The sequence below is a fragment of the Pseudogymnoascus verrucosus genome (genome assembly GCF_001662655.1).
Source record: "Pseudogymnoascus verrucosus strain UAMH 10579 unplaced genomic scaffold scaffold_6, whole genome shotgun sequence".
Lineage (NCBI taxonomy): Eukaryota > Fungi > Ascomycota > Leotiomycetes > Thelebolales > Thelebolaceae > Pseudogymnoascus > Pseudogymnoascus verrucosus.
In genome coordinates this window covers 528,643-549,695 of record NW_017263657.1, presented here as the reverse complement: position 1 = coordinate 549,695, position 21,053 = coordinate 528,643, and the positions used below count along the sequence as shown (strand labels likewise).

The 21,053-nt window shown below is 50.8% G+C and overlaps 7 protein-coding genes across 7 annotated transcripts; 4 read left to right on the top strand and 3 right to left on the bottom strand.

Annotated features, from left to right (window-relative positions):
- Positions 1–82: 82 nt before the first annotated feature.
- Positions 83–4,014, bottom strand: VE01_02172 (uncharacterized protein). Its single transcript, XM_018271683.2, has 4 exons — positions 1,906–4,014; positions 1,629–1,852; positions 1,473–1,576; positions 83–1,423 (listed from the first exon to the last, which is right to left on the bottom strand). Exons 1-4 carry the CDS (start codon positions 2,046–2,048, stop codon positions 206–208), a joined length of 1,689 nt encoding a protein of 562 aa, XP_018133548.1. The 5' UTR covers positions 2,049–4,014; the 3' UTR covers positions 83–205.
- Positions 4,015–4,583: 569 nt separating this feature from the next.
- On the top strand, positions 4,584–6,908 carry VE01_02171 (uncharacterized protein). The gene is made up of 5 exons (XM_018271682.2): positions 4,584–4,762; positions 4,816–4,975; positions 5,029–5,351; positions 5,401–5,617; positions 5,668–6,908. The coding sequence occupies exons 1-5, from the start codon at positions 4,662–4,664 to the stop codon at positions 6,778–6,780; spliced, it is 1,914 nt and encodes a 637-aa protein (XP_018133549.1). The 5' UTR covers positions 4,584–4,661; the 3' UTR covers positions 6,781–6,908.
- A 4,146-nt stretch (positions 6,909–11,054) lies between these two features.
- On the top strand, positions 11,055–11,889 carry VE01_02170 (uncharacterized protein; the record flags this gene model as incomplete). The annotated part of the gene is made up of 3 exons (XM_018271681.1): positions 11,055–11,122; positions 11,172–11,367; positions 11,455–11,889. The coding sequence occupies 3 exons, from the start codon at positions 11,055–11,057 to the stop codon at positions 11,887–11,889; spliced, it is 699 nt and encodes a 232-aa protein (XP_018133550.1).
- Positions 11,890–12,102: 213 nt separating this feature from the next.
- Positions 12,103–12,414, top strand: VE01_02169 (uncharacterized protein; the record flags this gene model as incomplete). Its single annotated transcript, XM_018271680.1, has 2 exons — positions 12,103–12,189; positions 12,256–12,414. The coding sequence occupies 2 exons, from the start codon at positions 12,103–12,105 to the stop codon at positions 12,412–12,414; spliced, it is 246 nt and encodes an 81-aa protein (XP_018133397.1).
- Positions 12,415–12,824: 410 nt separating this feature from the next.
- On the bottom strand, positions 12,825–14,641 carry VE01_02168 (uncharacterized protein). The gene is made up of 3 exons (XM_059463416.1): positions 14,511–14,641; positions 13,629–14,450; positions 12,825–13,559 (listed from the first exon to the last, which is right to left on the bottom strand). The coding sequence occupies exons 1-3, from the start codon at positions 14,568–14,570 to the stop codon at positions 12,843–12,845; spliced, it is 1,599 nt and encodes a 532-aa protein (XP_059319970.1). The 5' UTR covers positions 14,571–14,641; the 3' UTR covers positions 12,825–12,842.
- A 686-nt stretch (positions 14,642–15,327) lies between these two features.
- Positions 15,328–18,167, top strand: VE01_02167 (uncharacterized protein; the record flags this gene model as incomplete). The annotated part of the gene is made up of 1 exon (XM_018271678.2): positions 15,328–18,167. Exon 1 carries the CDS (start codon positions 15,789–15,791, stop codon positions 18,165–18,167), a length of 2,379 nt encoding a protein of 792 aa, XP_018133401.1. The 5' UTR covers positions 15,328–15,788.
- A 1,401-nt stretch (positions 18,168–19,568) lies between these two features.
- On the bottom strand, positions 19,569–20,216 carry VE01_10747 (uncharacterized protein). Its single transcript, XM_059464199.1, has one exon. The coding sequence runs from the start codon at positions 19,948–19,950 to the stop codon at positions 19,588–19,590; it is 363 nt and encodes a 120-aa protein (XP_059320182.1). The 5' UTR covers positions 19,951–20,216; the 3' UTR covers positions 19,569–19,587.
- Between the last annotated feature and the right edge of the window lie 837 nt (positions 20,217–21,053).

The window sequence follows — 21,053 nt, the reverse complement described above, 5'->3', positions numbered from 1 at the left end:
AGCTGTCTTAGCTTACCTACCATATTAAGGGCGCTTTTGCCCCTATTATTGGGATAATTCGCTATTTGTGAGCTATAGGTGGGGTAGAACATATACATTTGTACCTAGCAGCAGAACCGTTGCCACCTCTATCTCTTTTCTCGATTATTAATAAACAAGGCTCGTAACACACTAATGTTGAATAAATCATATCGAATTAATACAGTCAATCATCATTCCCATCGTTATCCCAATACTCCTCTAGGGCCTCTTCTGTCTCTTCCGCCTTATCATACGCATCTAACCCCGAAAATTGCGGCAGCAACGTCCCCTTGATATACTGTTCGGTGAATTTCGCGTCATCCCACCCCTTGCTCCGCCACCGTTCCTCCATGGGGTCAATAAACTTAGTCGTCTCTGGGTAGCCAAAGTCTGGCAACACGCTGACATTAAACGCAGCCATCATATCATGGTCCTCATGAATCAAATTGTGGCAGTGGAACATGTACACCCCATCCCAAGGCGCATAGCGCGCCAGCACACGCACCTTCTCGTTAGTACCGAGGAGCACCACGTCCTTTAGCCCCGCGGCCTCGTAGGGCAGCACAGGCCTCTTACCGTCCTTGCGCGACACAACCTGGAAGTCGACGAGGTGGATGTGCACCGGATGCGACCAACCACCCGAGTCATTCTGCAGCTCCCACAGCTCGACGGAGCCACGCTTCGGCTTCGCGAGGATCCGGTTATTGACATCGGAGAAAGAGACGCCGTTGACTCTCCACTCGCCGTTATTGCGCCCGAACTTGAACGTCCGGTCGACGTTTGTCTTTGGGGGAGGGAGGACAAGGGGGTCGAAGACGGCGGGCACTTCGCCGTTGTTCGTAGTGTCAGTTATGGTGCCGCCGACAATGAATTTCATGACTTTGTCAGTGGAGTTGTAGTCTTCGTCAGCTTGCACGTCGCGGTTATTACGCATGGTCACGTTAGTATTTGCGTAAGCAGAGAAGTCGAAGATGATTTCGTAGCGCTCGGCCATGGAGATCTCAAGCAAGGTAGCGGTAACTGGGCCGGAGAGAAGGCCAGCGTCAGAGGCAATGACTTTAAAAGGGAGCTTTGTGCCCGTCTTCGTGTCTTTCTCAAAGTATAGCTGGAATGAACGGCTAATGGCTGAATCGAGGAGGCGGAAGCGGTATTTCCGAGGCTCGACTTTGAAGTAAGGCCATGGTTGGCCGTTCATGTGGATGACGTCGCCCCAGAGACTCGTGAGCTCGGAAGCGGGTGAGAAGAGGTCGCCGTTGGATTTATATTGCTTGGAGCTGATTGTGAGAGGGACGTCATACTTGCCAGCTGGGAGGCCAAAACGGTCTTCTGCTGGATCATGGAGGATGTAGAATCCAGCCTGGCCGAAGTAGGCATTTTCAGCCGTATGATGAACAGCATGGTCCTAGAGTATGGATAAGTGCGTGACATTGAGACAGATATGGTCTACTTACATGGTACCAGAGGGTTCGACCTCGTTGATTATTTGGGTAGTAGTAATCTTTGTACTGACCCGGGGCGGTTGTATCCTCAGCCCATCCATCAAATGGTGCTCGACCTAAAATAATTATTCAGCATGATGACATATCAATGCTGTCTCAGCAACTTACTATATGATCCATGAAGATGGACCGAACTATTTAAAGTTCCATGATTAATGAACCTGACCACAGCCTCTTGCCCCCTCTCCATGCGGAAGGTAGGCCCAGGTGATATACCATCGTAGCCAACCAAGTTTGCTTTGCCAAGGTTGGAGTATACTTGTTGCTGAAAAGGCTTTATATCGACCTCGTAGTAATTGATGATCTGTCCGGTGGTGGAGTTGGTCCACGTACTGTAACGCGTCAACTGACAACGAAAGTCAGATCACAGATGGTGTGAACTTACTGTTTTGGGACCTTGTCCGGCGGAATGGGAAGAGGACGCGCGTAGATCTCTTTGTAGACGGGGCTCAGCCAAGCACTATCTCCTGCCAGGGAAGGAGAGCATAGAGCAAGACACAAGATGATACACGACGAGAGCCTCGCCATGTTATATATAGTGGCGCAAAAGTCCGTAATTTTGATCAAAAATGTTGAATGTTAACCACCAAGAAATCGATTGGTGAGTTCTCAGTATATTAAGTTTTTGTTTAATATGACACGAGAGGCGAGACTTATACTTTCAAACATGATATTAGAGGGTCATGACAGAGTAGAGTAGTGGCATCCACGTCATATTATCTGTTATGGGTGGTGGGTCGAACAGAATAGTAGAGCAAATATCGATCGGAGTGTCTAACAGTATCAAGCTTCAGGAAAGATAGCCAAAAGTGGGGCATAACTTGCGAGGGAGGTGGAAAGAAATAACAGACTTCTATCTCATCAGCTCGGCAAAAGGCAACGAACTCACGCTGTCCCAACAGAATGGAGTATCATGTCAGATCTGGACGCAGTCGGCATGGTGGGATTAGACCGCCTGACCCCGAATGGGGCGAATTGAACTGCTTTGGTGCAAGACGAGGAAGAGGAAATATGAAGCGAGAGACGGTCAGTTTTCGTCCAGACTACAGCCTATAGCGGATGTTTTAAGAGGCTGATTTGGGCGTCATTTCTCAGGTCATCATCGGGACCCCCTCTGTCCATTGGGCCTGGATGTGATTCCTATTGTTGGAAGCCGTCCTGAGAGCGACGCGAAGCCAAAGCGCACAGAACAAGTCTCATCAGCATCTAAGGCGCATATGCCACATGCGGCCAGTTAGGGCTATCCCACGTCCCCCCCGCACGGAAATCGTGCGAAGCACGGCATGGCTGATCCTCTTCATGCAGATAGGCTATATGACACACTCCACTCTACTCTACTAAGAGCACCTCATGAGGCTTCCTCCCAATGGTAAGGTTAATAGAGCGGTGAAAGACGGACAGCATGGAAAGTCGGCTGAACTATTGACAGCCTAGCTTGCAGCACAGCTGCCACTCTAGCACTGGATGTGGTAGGGCTTAGCGCCACATCAGCTAACTTCCACTTTGGAGGCGCTGGGTTGGCCAAACTCGCTTCTACAAAAACGAAAATTCCGACGTGCTTGGCGCATATCAGGTCAAATCAGAGAAGCCACGGCTGTGTAACAAGGCGTCTCCAAGCAAGAGCAGGCGCCAGGTCTAGACCACAGCATGCGAAGGCGCCCTGAGAGAAGAATTGGTCCAGCCACTCGCCCTGGGAACTTGGCGACGACCAAAACCAGCCATGTTGAGGCTCGCGGGGACGAACCGTGGATGGGCACTGTGGGCACGGTCTTAGTAGCGTTTCTCTTCTTGATTGGGCTATGGACTGTCAAGAGCCGATTTGACACCGAACTGAAGGCGGAAAGTGCCGCCGCCATGCAACAGTGCAATATAACTTTGCAGCGACTCTTCTAGGATGCGTACAAGTGCCGAAAATAGAGTGCCTCGTCGTCGATCAGAGGACTAGGTTACTGTACCCCGAACTGCTTGGCGTTTTTCGTAATGGTCGTAATGGCTGCTTGCCCACAAGCGCCAAGACGTGGAGTTTTGGAGCCGTGTCGTGCCAACAAGCGCCAAGACGTGGAGTTTTGGAGCCCTGTCGTGCCACAAGCGCCAAGACGTGGAGTTTTGGAGCCGTGTCGTGCCGTGCTGCCAGCCGTGCTGTCGTTCGGGTTGACCGCTGATTTAGTCCAATCCCAATCCCCTTGTGGAGTGGCATTTGAATAGAAGGGATACAGGGCCTAACACGAGATCGTCCCACATTACGTCGTTCGCCCCCGGAGAATCGACCATTGGAACTTGGAATAGAGAGGAATCTATCAGACGAGGGATACGTGGCTACGCCATGTACTGTCGCGCATCTTCCCGAGCATGATGCCTTTCCCCACGTTGGCCCCTACGACCTATAGTAGCACATTGGCGTCCCCATAAGACATCTTGGCGCCTTGAGGGACACAGCGCACGCGATAAATATTGGCGACATGAGACAAGGCGAGGCCAAGAGGCCCAATCGATGCGACCCTCCGTTACTGTCAATAATCTAGGCCACCCTCGACTACTTTCGTTCAGCTTCTTGTTGAGTCACGCGTGTACATACAGTAATGAACGCCACTGTCTACGGGACGGGACATACACGAAGCCGTCATTTCTCATATTCAGCTTTGTTGTCGTCTCATGTAGGGTCGTTTAGACGAGGATCCATCTTCTGCGGGAGTTTACCTGGGTCTACAGATGGAAATGTAGCCTTACTTGGTATTTTGCAAAACACGAACATATTCTTCTGAATTGAGAAATCGATAGTACGGGAGGATTACTTACACTCAGTCGAGACTACAGGGCGAGCTTGGCGGTCGGAGTATTCCACATCTGCCGCGTTAGTTTTAGAGAAAATTGGTCAATGATAGAGATGGGCGTGACTGTGGCGAGCGCCTCTCCTTGCTTTTGACTTTGGTGTTTGAAATTCGACGCTGCAATGATATAACCTAGGAAGCGCCATGCCTGTTGGCACAATCGGTAGTCACTCGGGAGCTATCTGACACTCTCTCCCCAACGATCCTCCTTCCGCGTGCCCATACCAATCGAGGACTGCGGCTACAAAGTTATAGAGCTACTGCTACTGTCTTTTAGCAGGTCCTGTCTTAGTCTTTTCTGCTTTGACGCGGAATGTTGCTCTCATTCTGTCTCTTGGTTGCAGCATTTGCCCCTACATTGGTGGTAGGACAGCCCGCAGTGTATCCCTTCACGGTGGTAGGAATTCTGGGCAGGTATGCAGCCACTTTAGCTACGTCCCAAGAAGTCCACTGACATAGTTTCAAAGTGTAAATGTCATAGGCACAGAGGTTAACTCTGGTGGCTCTGTGAGCGTTAGCGGATATAACATTCGAATTCCCGACAACTTGCTTGTCGATTTTCCCGCAGCACAGGTACCCTTCGCAGAGTTTGCAGCAGGTGATCGAGCAGGCCCAAATGAAGTTTCCGTAAGCCAAATTATTATATCTCATTCTGTAAACAAGAATACTAAGTCTTATAGATTACCGGGAACGTTGTTGGCGAAACAATCATTGCGGGCCAGATGGCTGTGTCCCAACTCAGCCTACAGGCCTCGAATGGAATTATAGAGAGCTTAAGTTTCGATGGAGCCATCAAACTCCTTCACGGACCAACGATTCGTATCAACGATCCTCGGGCGAGATATAGCTCTGGAACAACGGCCGTCCCATTCTTCACAGCTGACGATGAGAATCCCTCTATTACGAGCTTTGGTGGCTTTCCCATGTGCGTGCCTCGATCCGGCGATGACCCTCTTTGTCCGCAGAGTAACAGGCCAACCGCTGTGCCTAATCCAAAGAACTAGTAAGTTTATCAGTTAGCTACTGTGGTACCGGGAAGCTAATATGTATAGCTTTGTACCGAATCCGATGCTAATGGCACCACTAAAAGTGGGCGATTATGTCGAATTCTCATATATTGAGTTTGGTGGAGAATTGCTCTGCTACGCGCTCACTGCGAACGTTGGAATCTACACGACTGCCGGCACAGCACCAGGGTTCATCTTGGTTGAAGATGCACTTATCGGCGTCATTAATAACAATCCTGACGTTGAATTTGCCAGAGCCAGAGTAGGAGCATCCCTCACCCTGTCTTTGGATACAATCTAAACTCTCAACAGTTTGTAGGCTATACAACGGATCCGAACACGCTAGTATCCATCTATGCCATCGACATTAACCCATGTACAGGCGTGGAATCCGATCGACTCATTGGGAGTGCGATTCCCGAAAACGTCGCCGGGGGCAGATCCAAGTGGGAGTGGCGCTCCGACCGCCAGGATATTGGATACTACACTCGAAACTACCGCGTGAAGCTTGCGTCAGGCCAGAAACTCACCACAAACGGAATTCTCTCTGGGCAGTACGTTCAGCCAGTTACAGAATGGATTTTCCCCGAAGTCATCACACCCGGGGCCGTCAACCCACCGCTCGACTTCTCGGGCATTGGTCCGCTTGCCAACGGATTCGGACCCTATTCGAGCGGCAAAATATTCAGGCAACTTACTCCCTGGCCTGGTGCGACGCCTCCCACCCCTATTTCTATTTGTACCGATCCCGTCACATCCGTCAGCGCCACCACAGAAATTCCAGAGCCAACGGAGACCGGGACTGAAGTGGTAACAGCCACAACCACAGTAGTTCCGACTATAACCCCCGTCCCCCTCATCGTCGACGCAGGTTCTGACCAGACAGTCCGCGGCGGTGTACGCGTCACTCTCAGCGGCGCACAAACCGCTCCAAATATCCCCACTGCAGACCTCGCATATAAATGGTCTCAAATTGGTGGTTCGATCATTAACATCGAGATCGCCTCTCCCGACGCAACGGTCACCACTCTCAACCTCCCCGTCAACCTCGGCACCACCAACGAGGTCCGCGAGTTCCTCCTGCTCATCACCCATGTCCCCTCCGGCAGCGTGGCAAATGACACCATTGTCATCACCGCGGACAAGACGTCCATCGACCACCCCGTGATCGAAACATTCACGTGGCAAAGCAAGCAGAGCGGGACCGTTGCCGTAACGGTGCGTACGGAGCTTGTTGACGCTAGCGCGAGCATGAAGTGTCGCTTTGGAAATGGAGCGGAGGTGCTAATGACGAGGGCGGGGCCGGGGGTGTACACGTATGCTGCGAGGAGCACACCGCAGCCAGCAAGCGTGACAGTGAGGAGTTATTTTGGGACGGTGGCGGTAGGGGCGGGCGTTACGAGGACGGGGGTCACGTTGTTGTGATGGGCCATCTAGCCTAGCATATAATGAAAGTAGGATGTGGAATCGTATATTAAGTCATTGAAATGGTCGTTGAGGTGTGTAATAGATTGAAAAACAGGTAGTAGAATGATATAATCGATCCTAAAGAGGGCGTATCGATGTCTACATTGCCAACCCGGCCACGTATTCATATAACGAGCGGACGGGCCAAGGACAAACAAACACAGCTCAACAAAACGTAACGAATGGTCAACAGAGAGACCCAATTTGACTCTCACATTAACGTAGCCCCTAAGGGATTCCAGGTCAATGGAGGACTCTAGGTCGTCCCTCTGCCAAAATAGTGCCAGCTCATATAACTTCAAGCCGTAAGCCTGTGCAATCAAAAACACCCTTCTAGAATTAATAATATCATCAGTCCGTGCAAGAGCATTGCCGTCAGTACCGAGGGAGTCTTGAAAATGTCCGTGAGGCAGAGTTGAAGTCAACTGAGAAAAGACCACGTGGAAGGCCACGCAAGCGACCAATTGTAGAATAGAAAGTTGAAGAGGGAGAGGTAGAGAATGATTCAAGCGACTCAGAATTGGAATTGGAGGAGTATGTGGCACGTAGGACTAAGTCAACTAGAGTAGAATAAACATTTTCGACTACCCCATATGTCCGACTTCCCCATACATTACGTTATATAGATATATTTATACTCATGTTTGTGTTGTACATAGACTATAAGGGTTCTGCAAGGAATGGATGGATGTCGTCATTTTGCTCCTTCAAATGTCGAGGCGAATCGACTCTTGCCTCGGATCTTCTTCCCATACTTAAAGAATATAAATCTGTAAAAAACAATTCAGATTAACATCTCGAGAAGTTTCTGTGCAGTAAGGTAAATCTTACGGGAAAGGAATCATCGCTAGAGTAATGAAGGCTAGCACCGCCGTAGCCCAGTCAAAACCAAGCCTTTCGTACACTAAGGGTATGGTTAACAACGTTCTACCAAGGATGTGTTCATTACTCTAACTAGAGTTACTCACTTTGAATGCCAAATAAAGGAAAGATAGCCGCAAAGGTGCTTCTAGCAAAACTGTTGGCAGCAAGTGCGCTTGCAGCGTATAAAGGATATGCATCAACTAAAAATGTCCAGGTGCCTGAAAACGAGAGAAATACGCTGCACCTAAAAATTAGCTGCTGCTTGTGCGAAACATGGGACGTAATGCTATTTACCCCATCCCGAAGAGCCCGCTACCAATTACTGGAACAATCCAATGGACTGATGTGTATGTTGTAAAGCCAAACCAGAATAAACCAGCTGGTACCAAAACAGCACCTACTATAACTTGAGGCAAGCGGTACTCTGGCTCGGGCTTGCCATCCTCACTATCCTCAGTATGTCGATTTTTCACTAGCTGTTGGTAATTCTTTTGCCAGTACGGAGTCGTGGAAATGCCAAATAGAATCCCAATGGCTAAACCTAGGAATGTCAAGCCAACTTGCCATATGTTGAACCCATGGTTGGTGGCAAATACCAAGGGAAAGGCGCCAAAAAAGAGGTATAAAATTCCAAGAAGAAGGGAAGAGTGCATACAAAGACTCAAGCACATGGGCTCGAACAGTAGCATTTCAAGTGGGCGAAGAAATGACCACGTTATGGTTTCTAGCACTGATTTTGTTTGTCTCAGACCACTCCCAACATGATATCGGTCGTCTCCTGTCTTCTTTCGGAGCTTTTCGGCTCTCTTGAGAAGTAATACAGGATGATAAGTCTCTGGCACAAAGACCAAGGTCAAAACGAGTGCAAAGCCAGTCCATATGAGCATGAAATAGTATGTCCAATGCCTATTATCAGTCAGCAACAGGCCTTGAACGAGTCTCAAATAAATGAGAATCAGGGAGATCTGTAAGGAGCTCTATTACCAGGTTGCATTGTAGTTGATAAATCCACCTACTATCGGACCTAACTCGGGGCCCATGAATTGGATTCCGGAGTATATGGTCATGGGAAACTGGAGCTCGTGATGATCAAAAAGATCCCCTACACTTGCTCCTGCAACACTAAGAAATGCTGCTCCAGACAGACCACCCAAAAGGCGGGCTATTACCATAGTCTGGATGTTCTTTGCGACTGCACAAAGTACCAACCAAATTAAGCTGGATGTTAATGAGATAATGTATATTGGCCGCCTTCCATAGAACTAAATCAAGTCAGTTAAGGAAGTACGGCAATGGAGATGGAGCAGAAACCTCCGAGAGTGGCGAGAGAAACAAGGGCGAGATCCCCATTCCTAAAATAAATGTCGAGAGTCCAGCTGTAGCCGCAAGTTTTGAACAGTGAAACTCGACCATAATTTGATCGTAGGTAGTCGTGTATAAGGCAGAATCGCAAGCCCTGTCGCGCAGAGCTGTAAGCATGCAGAAATTCAACCATGCGAATGGGATCTTACACTGATGCTGAAGATAGAGAGAGGACAATCACAATGATCCATTTTGTAGCCTTGCTAAAGTTTCTTGGATCCTGCCTGTCGCTGCTTCCGCTGAACCGGACTTCGTATCCATCAACACCAGCGGGAGCCAGGTGTTTGTCGACTGAGCCTAGATGGATTGATTCATCTATCCATTGAACAATAGAAGTTTCTTGCAAACGACAGCTACATATTCCTTTCTGGGAATCAACTGGTTTGGAAGCGTGGTCAAGAATGCCGGACTCGGAATTTCGAGCCTCATGAGAAGTCATTGCAAGTAACTGCAACTAAAATATTAGCTCCTAAAAATCTTGAGTTAACTTATATTTTAGTCGGGGCGGTTATTTCACTTTAACTGCCACTTAAAACTATATATCATGTTGAAGACAGCCCTGTATTAACTTGCTCCATAGCATCTTTGATTTGTAAAATATAGTAAGTAATGCTTAGAAATATACCAGCATTTTTAACCTCAGTTTTTCAACACCAGAGTATAAGATTGATGTATGGGCGACATTAAGTCCGTAATCTCGTACTGGTAGATTTAGAAAGGAATTCTCATTGGCTCTCAAAAATCTCCTAAATAGGATATCTTACAAATTAGCCTAAGCGCTTCACTAAGCCGCCTTCCGTCTCGGGACTATTTGGCGGCGACTGGTGGTTTTCGAAGTTATACCTTATGCCATCTATTTATTCTAAATACTGTATATACTGTTAAGCTTCTTGCCCGTTGCGCCAAAGTTAGAAGCCCTAGCCACTGGAAACACCATACAACCGGTGCGGTCCTTGTATTCCGGTACTTCCTCCAATACTCTGCGTTCATAACGGGGTCACGTGTAGGCTCGGAGAATAAACTGAGCGCTAGTCTAATGAAAAATTCACGTGACAAAATCATGTCCATAAACACCCAAGCCTAAGGATCTACCTTCTCCAGCTCATAGTCTACTTTTTAAAGCCAATTATGCTCTTTAAAATGTACGGTCTAGGCACATGTTCACGTGTTTTGTTCCGCGATAAGTTTTATTTGGCTACACTATACTAACTAGATCTGGATATTTTTGCGACAACGTTGGCTGTCTACTAGTTAGTGCTTATATTGCTGTCAAGAAGCATTGTACTTGATTTATTTTCCTGTAGTAGGTAAGAGAGGTGCCTTGCCACCGGGAGCTTTATATTGCTGTCAACAGGCCTTATCACACTGCATTCAGTAGATTTTCCTACCATTTATGTGTGATTTGTTTGGCTCACCTACCTTAGAGGCGTAGGATAAGCAGCATTAGATAATTAAAATTACTCCATACTGGTTTTATAGTTGCTGCAGTTGCTAATAATACTAATTAAGAAAATGCTATCATCAATCTAGAGCCATAGTAATATTCGGAGCTAGCACTTGGCTCGATTATCCCTACAAGCGTCCATGCAGAGTATTTTAGTAGGACAAGTTTAGTGAGCATCTCTAGTACTGAGTTCTTCGAAAAGTTTCCCAACTTCAACCTATGAATCTATACAACTAGCAGTCTGCTGTATAGATGCCTTAATGGAACTAGCAGCAGCCCCTAAGGCAGAAGAACCATAGCCTTGTCTACATACAACAAGCCTCGCAATACTTGCTCATTACGGTAAGACGTTCGTTTTGTGTGGATGGCCTCGCAATGATTACTTACGCATTACTCAGTGTGAAGGTAATGCAGATTAGGGCCAACAGATTCTTGTCTCATTCCTACAAATAAGTATAAAGTCCGAGCTAAATTCGTATACACTTCTCTGCTTGCATCATTGTTATCACCACTATCGACAACTTTCATCAGCAACCTCGACCAAGCTGTCCGACAGGCAATCATGGCACAGGTACTAGACCTGTCCAACCCCAATCGCCCAATTCATGTGGGTGTGATTCTGATGGGAGGGTGGGTAGCGTCCTACCATACAAGAAGATGATACTAAGCACGCTGTCAGAATTACTGAAGTGCTTGATGTGGCACCTATCGATATGATTTATTCACTAGGCAAAGACTTTATCTCAACATTCCCAGATGCGCTAGTTCCGCCAAGTCTCAAGGCAAGAGCAATCGACTTCAAGATTCATTGGGTCTCTGAAACTGGGGAGACAACATACAGTCAGCTCACTAGTGGTTTACGCATAGTTCCTACAGTAAGTGGAAATGTCTCACAGAGCAACTGCCGCATTGCACTCATTTTTTTCTGAACAGCGTTCGCATGATATACGCTGACATTTCAGGATACTTTTGAGACTTGCCCACCACTTGACATTGTGCTCATTGGTGCACATAATTTTGGCTATACGCCAAACGATTCGGAACTACGCTTCGTGCGCAAGAGCTGGGAGACGAGCTCCGCCTTCCTCACAATATGTGCTGGTGTTGAGGTCCCTCTACAAGCTGGCTTATTAGAAGGCAAGACTGTAACAGGCCCTCGATTCCTACTTAACGAGCTTCGCCGAAACGGACCTAAGTCAAACTGGGTTGAGAAGAGATGGGTACGAGACGGCAAACTCTGGACCAGCGGCGCCCTACTTAACGGAGCGGATCTGATGCATAACTTTACGAGCTATTACTGGGGAGGAGGAGATGATACAATCGGGGCTCTTATATCAAAAATGGGCGGATGGCCTAATAGAGATGTTGAGTATAAGGACGTCCCGTGGAAAGAGTAGAAATGGGTAAGTGGATGTTAGCGATTTTAGTTGTTCGGCTGTATCTTTTTAGTCTGCTTGGCTTGGTTATAAAGATACAGTAAATTTGAAGTACGAGTTTCTCAATTGCCGCACGGAACCAAGGGTATTAATCACACAAAAATGTGGTAGGGCTTGCCATATAGGGAACCCTGTACAGCAATCCGCCTCCCAGCATGACGTGGTTCTCAAGACATGTCAGGCATGTCCGGAGTCAATGGTAATCGCTTCATCGCCTTCGCCTTCCCAGCGTATCGGATGTCGCTGGACATGCGGCGGCTGGTGAAAATCCGTTTCAGGAAGAGGGAGCTGTCTCAGCTCCAGGCGATCTGAGAGCACGAGGCCTAGGGCGACGGCGATCTCGACTGGGGCACGCACGGTCCTTTGACGAGAGATGATAAGGGAGAAGAGGATGGACAGTGGGGCGGCGACGACGATGACGGTGATGATGACAATGAAGGGGAGGGGGAGAAGGAAGAAGAGGACGGAGTATATTTTGAGGGGTGATCTTTAACGTGTAATATCTACTTAAATTGGCCTAGAGGCTCCTGTCTCATACCAATGAGGTCGATTTGTACTCTCTCCCATTCTCGTTCTGTAATAATTAGGACTAATTGAGCTTTTCTTGTAGCTGGCCTATATGAAGCACAGTTCTTGCATCGTTTGAGTATAAACTTAGTTCCGTAGTATCTCTGTTGAACTATTGCCCAAGACTTCATATAGCTAGCATGGAGAAATTATAAATGTTCGCTAGCAATGGCATCAAGGCCTTGCTTTCTGGAATAGTATATCGTGAGTTTAAGAACTTAAGATCAGGCCTTCGCGATTGTGGGTTGGAGCATATATTTGCAGCAGGAGTAAATATTCCCCCATGTGGTTCGCTTGAGCACCTAAAGGAAACCTGTCAAGGGAACAGAGGGTGACATGTATTTATTTCAACCTATTGTGGTAGTGACATTTATAATTGAGCTTGATTTCGAACCAGTCAAATCTGTGTTTATCCCCCGGTGCTTCCGCCAGTGAGCCATAAACGCATCTGCATCTTGGCTTTGCTGTAGGTTTGGGCTTGTGTCCCTAACTACTTTCAAAGGATATGTCAGTCGAAATGGACCGCCTGCGTCTTTCCATACCTCTTGCCGTTCAATGTAGTTAACGGCAAGGAGAATTGATGAGCCATGTGCAACTATTTCCTCGCGAAGCGTAGTCGAGTCTAGTAGTGGGGAGATCAATATCTGAGCGTGCGAGACGAGGATAATCCCAGTGTCGTAGAGTGCCCTACATTCTGCCTCAAAAGGGTCGTCATATAGTGCAGTCACGCGCAAGCTGGTAGTAAGATGTGCATCCCCAGCCTGCATATATGATGGACTGTTCAACCCGTCTTCCTGCATCAGTTCACATGTGTATTCAGTCCACCACTTTTCCAACCCTCGTCGTATTTCCAAGAGCTTAGTTGCGGCCTCATCTCTCGCCTGCGGAGTTGAGTCATCTCCAAGCGCAGCTACAGCATCGGAAACTGACAATGCTAAGGGAATCACAGTCAATATGTCCACGAGCTTGTCAAAGCTAGACTTTTCTGTCTCGCAAAATGGCACTGAGCGCCATAAATCAGTTGCCAGGAAGGACGGTTTACGCTGGTCAGTCGTGACGTAAATCTACATGATCACTTCAAATTAGCTCGGGGCTTCAAATTGAAGATGGGGATGAAAATAAATAGAGCGTACCATTGCTAACCGTAAAGCACGAAACAATGCATGCGCGAATCCAGAGGAGCACGCCTCAGGCCCTCTCATTTCCATCAGCTTCGAGGCAGCGCACAAATGCCTCATCCAAGCATCCGTGCTCGTATTGCAATTCGTCATCTCATAGAATGCCAGAAGGATAGGGCCACAGATGGCTTCATCAGTAACACCTGATGCCAGAGCTCCGTTGGTTAACAAAATCAAATCTTTCTGTTGACTTTGCAAGCCTCTCTCATACCATCTGATACCCTCTAATTGAGCACCTTTGTCGTTGGCCAGACTGCCAAACAAGGCTAGAGACACTGCCCGTAGCGCAAACGTCAATGTAGGGGCACTCCTTTTGCTAAGGATGCCGGGCAGCTGAGGCAACCACGCCTTCAGCATGGGTGCGCCAGGGGTTTTGGTAAGGCACTCAATGAAACGGCCAGACATGCGTTGTCTGTCCAACAGAACATAGCATGGTTGTGATGACAGCAGCTGCAGGATATATTTGTCATAGGATGAGGGTGTAGCATGACTTGGTGACGTCCTACGCGGTGCTCTACGTGTAGGTAAAAGTAGTTGGTTTAATGGGGTTGCTTGCAACTTTCCAAACGATGGGTGCAAGCTCTCAATTGCGAGTGGGACAATAATACCGGTACCGCTATCTTGTGACTTGGAGACCGTCTCACTTACACCACGGCTTTTCTTCCGACGTGCGTTGTCTTTAAAGCTAGACATTATGAAGATGTTGCCTTGCACTGCACCTGGACAGATTTTGCCGCATTTCACGCATTGCGAGCAGGATGGAAGCTCCTCACTGCACTAAAGAGTCCTCATGTAAGCATGTCACCTATAAATTTCGCCAGGGTGAAGTTATCATACTTTGATCCTTTTTTGGCGGCAATTGGCACATCCTCTGCTCCTACCACCGACACGTGCCATCGGGCTAAACGGATGGCGTCACAATAAAACCCAAGTAGACCAGTTCAATGGCATGGGATGGAACGATGTGTTGAAGCGATAAAGAAGGGAAGCAATAACTCCCAAACAAGAAAAGTGGTGACCTTTTTAACATTTTGTACTAGTGACTTACATAGTGATTGCTAAGCAATCACTATGTAGCTACCTTGAGGCTTACAATTTAGCCCTGTAGTAGCCACAGGACACTATTATCAGAGCGGTCCTAGCGTAGATCCGTGGATGCGCAGCCTGCTCACCCTACTTACCCTCGCTTCACCCCTTAAGGCGGCAAGGCGCTCATCCGCTAGGCCAGATGTCACCGACTGAAATAAAAAGCAAGTGGTTGCTTGAGATCGGTGGATTATTAGTTAGGTGGGTGACTACTAGCGAATACCGACTATTGCATGTTTTTGATTTATTTTTTTAATACCTAGACAATAGCCTCAATCGTGTTAATAGGCATATTTTGTAATCTAAGCCCCTTACTGCCTTTAGGGGTGAAGCGGGGTTTGTGTAAGTAGAGACAGTACTGTAACTAGGATATTCTTATATTAAGTCTTAAAACTAGGCAAACTATTTCCGAATTCGTATTAGGCATAGGGCAAGCTCTATTAGTTTGTAGAGTACGGTTTGATTATGCCACTTTTTAAGGCCGTCGGACGATTGTGCTGACAATTAAGGAAACAGAGGAGATAAATAAATACTCCGCGTATAAGAGTATGATATTCCGCGTACAAGTATGAAAGTTAGGGTCCTACGGCTCCTTATCGGATTGTGGTTGGTCCCCCGATCAGCAAATTGACTACCACCCCGCCTTGGATACGTACCCTTGCTCGCGTGGGGTTCAACCTGTGATTGTTCCATCAACATCCCCAAGATGACGATATAGAATCCTACAATACCTGTTCTCTCCTACGCCTCGGCAGCTAGAATGTTAAATATCCCAGATTGTTTACAAAAGTTGCGCGCGCTGGAATTGGTGCAGTTTGAATGAATGAACTGAGTAAACCGCGAGCGCGCGCTGTACCAAGAAGGGCAATCGGAGCATATATCGACGTCATATATACGAACGGAAGCTACGGCGTTTCCAAACGGCCGGCCAGCCAACAATTCGTCTCCGCGACATAAGACATAGGAGGAATCTAAATTGAATCCCCAACTGCGCACCCAGGAACTCACCAGAGAGTGCCAATCGTCGGTATGGCAGCTCTACAAGACGCCCTCCAAACCCTCTCCCCCATCGACGCCATCACCGTCCCCCAATCCCCCACCGACCTCGAAACCTTCCTAAACACCACCTTCGACACCTCCCAGCTCCTCATCGACTCCATTCCCCTCCCCGCTACCGATTCCCTCCCCACCCGCCCGCGCTCCTCAACAACAACATCCATCGCCAGCTCCGCTTCCGAAATCACACTCTCCTCCGCGCGCCCTGACTCCCCGCCCCCGGATGTCTCAAAACTCCAGAAAGCATGGGGAAAACCACTTCGCCTCGCGGCAAAGGATAATCCCCTGGGGATGTCCGTCTATAAGCTCGCCGGCACGGATGGAAAGGGCGCCTGGTTCGCGCGCCGCAGCGTACATTGTGGACTGGGCTTCGAGCGCTGGAAACGCGCATTGCAACAGGAGTTCCCGGAGACGATGAAGATACATGGCGGACCCGGGGTTGGTAACATCCGCGGCATTGGCGGGGAACGTTGCGTCGAGTGTCGAGAAGCGGGAGGGGGAAAGATGGAGGTATATCATCTCAGCGCGCAATTCCCCGGGCCAACGACACCGCGGGACTTTGTGACGATGTTAATGACCACCGAGAGGAGGGAGGAGGGCGGGCCTCGACAATTCATGATCGTGAGTAAACCGTGTATACACCCGCAGACGCCGGTGCGAGATGGTTTTATAAGAGGACAATACCAAAGCGTCGAATTCATCCGGGAAGTCCCCGTGCTCCCCACCCCCACCAAATCCGCCTCAATGAACGACCTCACCGCCGCCAGCCAACCCGCCAAATCACGCAAGAGAGCAGAATCCCAAGCCTCAAGCCTCAACCGCTCCGCCGTCCTCCGCAACGCAAACTCCTCCCACCCTGGCCCCTGCCCCGCACCAGGCCACACCCCAACCCGCACACCCAGCGAAGACCGCCGCCAGCGCGGTCACACCATCTCCTTCGCCGGCTCGCGCGGCGTAGACGCAAAGGGGGAGTACCACGACATCCCAGCCGACGACCCGGAACGCAACCCCGTCGAGTGGATAATGCTGACGCGCTCCGACCCCGGCGGCTCGGTTCCACGCTTCATGGTTGAGCGAGGCACACCAGGGAGCATCGTCGCTGATGCTGCGAAATTCTTGAACTGGGCGTGCTCTGCCGCCCTCGATGTCGCTGGCGACGAAGTCCCCCCGCGTGTTGATACTGCTACTAATGAGAGTCCCGAGGAGAGCGAAACTGAAATCGAACATCCTGCCGTCCCAGGCGAGGAACCGCGACCGCGCCCTCCCCCGACGCCGCGCGCACATCCACATCCACATCCACCTCATCGCGCATCAACCGAGATATCCCTCCGCGAGTTCCAAACCAACGGGCACCTCGCCGGTCTAGACGGCGTGCGCGACCCCCCACCAAACGAACACTATACCCCCCCCATCACAACCGCCTCGCTCTCCCCCCCCGAGCAGAACAATAGGGGCGTCCTGAGCATGGTCACCAATGCCGCATCAGCAATTTCGAATTTCCTCCCCTCTGCTGGCTACGCGGCTGTGCTGCCACATGCGCAGGCAAGGGAGAGGAGGTATAGCACTTCTTCTAGCTCTTCGTCAGAGGAGGAGGGGGAGGGGGAGGGGGAGGGGGAGGGAGGGACGGATTTGGGGAGTCCGTCAGGGGGGTCTTATATGTCTTTTGAGAGTGCACGAGAACGGGGAAGTTTCGACGACGCAGACGAGAGCGCGGATGCAGCGTTCGTGGATGCAGCGTCCGTGCCGCCTGTATATGGAGTCCCCGCACCATTGGGCCCATCGAGCAGCGAAGAGTCCGCTGTGTTACCCGATCCGGCGATTCGGACGGTGCCGCCGCGACCGAGCTCGTCGTCGTCGTTGGTGGTGGAGGATGCGGGGCTGTTGCGGGCGAGGCGGCGGGCAGCGGCTGCGATTGAGAAAGAGGAGGGGAAGTTTAGGGAGAGGAAGAGGAGGTTGGTGGAGAAAGTTGAGAAGGTGAGGAGGAAAGAGGGGGAAGGCGAAAAACTACGGAAAGCGGAGGAGAGATACTTGCGTGATCTCGCGAGGGAAGAGAGCAGGTTAGAGAGGGAGGTTGAGAGGGTTGAGAGGCGGCGAACGAGGGAGGAAGCGAAAGTCGCGAAGGGGAAGGGGGAAGGGGAGGCGGAGAGGGAGGTCCAGGTGCTTAGAGTGGAGAGGGAGTTGTTGAGGCGCCAGGTCGGGGAGTTGCAGAGGGAGAATACGGTGTTGGCTATGGGGATTGGGAGGATGGAGGGGGGAGAGAAGGTGTTGAGTGAGTTGAGGGGTGGGAGGGCGGAGAGTTTGGGGGTGGTGACGGCGCCGCCGCTGGGGGGGAAGGAGAATGTGAAGGTGTGAAAAAGGAGGAGGGGGTTTGAAAAGGAGATAGATAGATGCATAGCTACTTAACACTGGTTGCTACGAAATGTTTACTGTGATGAACATCTTACTTTTTCTCAATCCCTTCTCGTCCTCAATCATTGAAGTCTAGCCCTCAACCCCTAACCCCCCCCCTTACCTCCAACTCCAACCCCCACCAACACCATCCTCCCACCCACACCCCCACGACTCCCACCTTCCTCCAACCTTCAACCCAACACCCTCACCACCCCCAACCCAACCCCTCGGACCGACCGACCGACCCTTACCCCCTTCCCCCCCACCAACGCCCCGGCCCGACCCCCTACCTCACCGCCCACCCGACAGTACCCTCACCAACGTCATACGACCCTCAAACATTCCAACCCCCAGCTCACCGCCGCGCCTACCCCCCTTCCCCAGCTGAACCGCGGCAGCAGCAGCAGCAGCGGAGCGAGCGCATGACCGAGTCCAACTCACACGCACGCGCGATCATGTGGTGCCGGGCGCGTGATGCGTCAGATCTGCCCCATTGGGTTTCAGGGTTGGGTCTTGCAGTCTTGCAGGGTTGGGCCAGTTAGGCCCGAGGTGAGGCGAGGAAACAGGAATTCCAGGGCTTCGGTGCAACTATACGATCTGAGTTTAGGCTTTTGGTAGCAGGCAAGTTCAGGAATGTGATAGTTGCAGGAGGAAAGTCACGTGCAGTGGCTGTGCAAGTGCTGCGCCTCGATGTATACGACGACGTTTATGTGGTGTACTTACATATGCACGCGCCACAGGGTTTGTTGCAAGAAAAGTGAGGCGTGTGTGGCGAGTGCGTTGTATGCCAAGTCCAAGTTATGCTGGAGCTAAGTGCGTTGTGTCGAGTTGTTCTATAACGTGTGGCAATAACGAGGTACGGGACGGGGCGTTGGTGACGGGTAGAGTAGTTTGGTGGGTTGGTGTTTGGGTCTTGTCTTGGTTTTGGCGGGTTGGGAGGGATTGGATGGGATGAGTTTAATGGAATGAGCTCGATAGGTGTGGATTGGATGTGAGGTGAGGGTTTTGAGGTTCTAGGGGGGATGGGTGGGATAGGAGGGTACGGGGTAGTACGGGGGGATGTACTGTGGTGTAGATATCGGGAGAATCGGTCAGAGCAATGGGGACAGATACAGCAGTCAGGGGTACCTACCGTCTGGATCAGAACCAAGACATCAAGCTCATCGTCGCTTCGAAAACCCCTCCTTCCCATCCACCACCATCCGATCCCACAATATCAGTCCATCTACCAGCCCCCCTGAGCTCCTCACCCCCCTCCCCGTTTCCCATCAACGACAGCTCTCCTACAACACCCCCTCCCCTCTCCAGTCGCGGCGGCAAACCCATCCCAACCCCCCATCTACCAACCCTCACATACCCGCGCTCCTCGATCTCGACCCCCTCAAACGGGCCATATCAAGCTATAGAACCCCCTCCCCGCACCACCGGCACCACGGCTCCCCTCCGCGCTCAGCACTCGCATAACATCTGGCGTTTCGCCTGCAGGCGCGGGGATCGAGTCGTGCCTCTGCAGGTTCTGCATGCACGATATCTCCAGATGTGATGCTAATGCCCTGAAAGGGGTGGGTAACCTCCTGGCTGGTCGCTGCAGGACCGACCAGAGATGGGAGCGCCGACATGACGCGCAGGGAGCTTGGTCGCACTGTGGGTGTGCGATCCAGATGCTGCTTGTCGTCTTGATGGTGGTAGTGGTGGTGTCCTCGTATCCGCGCGTCGTGTGCGCGTCTGTCCCCCTCCATTCCATTCCCTATCTCCCATCCTCCAAGCTCAGCTCAGCTCAGCTCAGCTTCCTCCCAGCCATCGTCGTTGTCCACATCTAGAAGCCCCTGCATATCCCCATCCAATGTCCCATTTCCCGCGCCTGTCGCGCCTTTCCTGCCCCCATCAGCGGACCGTCTCGAGCCCTTCGAGACGGCTCGGGGTGGAGAGCGGTATCCCGGCTGGTGGTTCGGCGGTGATCGTGCAACGAGAGGACGAGAGGGGTTGGGGAGGGAAAGGTGGATGGAGTAGGTCCGGCGTCAGCTGAGTGGTGTGGTTGAGCGGGAGGCGTCTACGCGCGCTGATTCGTTGGGCGCTCGGGCCAGTTGGGGCCATGGAATTCTGCGATTTGCGGCTTTAGGGCTGTGATTCGTCGCCAGGGGGTGGATGGAAGGTGGAGAGGGTGGTGGGGGGATTGTGGTAGAGAGGGACCTGGGTGGAGGATGGGAAAGGTGATATTCGTGTAGTTCATATAGGATGATGCATCCCGAGGGTTTCGCTCGTTCTGGCCACTCTTGTCGTTCTCGGGATGGAAGGAACGGGTAAGGAGAGACAGGAGTGAGGGTCGGCGGGCGTTGGGATGAGAGATATCTGCCATTTGCTTGTAGCGCGCCTATCAGACCCTGGGGGTTCGTACGTAGAGTACAGTACTGTACCTCGGGGGCTACTTTCACGATGATACGGTATGGAGGGGCTGACTGTCTTGCGCGGATGTCAGAAGTCAGGAGGTAGGAGGCAGCTGGAGAGAGTGAGTGGTCTGCACTGGAGATTTCAGCTGCAGTGAGGAAATGACGGGTGCCTTCTTAAGCCTGGGATAGCCGATCAGTTCAACGAGAGACGGCAGTGGGGCGCATTAACTGCATCTCTTCGTAACTCTCTCTGTTCGGGGTTGAGTCGGGCGTCGCCGTTCGTCCTGGTGAGTGGCGGCGATGACGAGGCGGCCATGGTCTGCATTTCTCGCGCCTTGTCGGTTTGGGGTTGCGATGGCGGCCTTCCTCTGGGTCGGTGGCATGTGTCGGTGGCATGTAATATGCATCATGCGTGCGTGTGCGGCCTTTGTGCGGGTTTTGGGTGCGGCAGTGAGAGTGG

Bases quoted from the DNA above. Each gene is read 5' to 3' on its own strand.
- VE01_02168 (XM_059463416.1), bottom strand. From the start codon at position 14,570: ATGGCACGTGTCGGTGGTAGGAGCAGAGGATGTGCCAATTGCCGCCAA. The intron at 14,451-14,510 runs GTATGATAACTT...AGGACTCTTTAG, and splicing joins GCCGCCAAAAAAGGATCAAA to TGCAGTGAGGAGCTTCCATC. The intron at 13,560-13,628 runs GTACGCTCTATT...GTGATCATGTAG, and splicing joins GTGCTTTACGGTTAGCAATG to ATTTACGTCACGACTGACCA.
- VE01_02171 (XM_018271682.2), top strand. From the start codon at position 4,662: ATGTTGCTCTCATTCTGTCTCTTGGTTGCAGCATTTGCCCCTACATTG. The intron at 4,763-4,815 runs GTATGCAGCCAC...ATAGTTTCAAAG, and splicing joins GTGGTAGGAATTCTGGGCAG to TGTAAATGTCATAGGCACAG. The intron at 5,618-5,667 runs GTAGGAGCATCC...AACTCTCAACAG, and splicing joins TTGAATTTGCCAGAGCCAGA to TTTGTAGGCTATACAACGGA.
- VE01_02172 (XM_018271683.2), bottom strand. From the start codon at position 2,048: ATGGCGAGGCTCTCGTCGTGTATCATCTTGTGTCTTGCTCTATGCTCT. The intron at 1,577-1,628 runs GTAAGTTGCTGA...TAATTATTTTAG, and splicing joins CCATCTTCATGGATCATATA to GTCGAGCACCATTTGATGGA. The intron at 1,424-1,472 runs GTAAGTAGACCA...TCCATACTCTAG, and splicing joins GTCGAACCCTCTGGTACCAT to GACCATGCTGTTCATCATAC.
- VE01_10747 (XM_059464199.1), bottom strand. From the start codon at position 19,950: ATGGAATGGAGGGGGACAGACGCGCACACGACGCGCGGATACGAGGAC.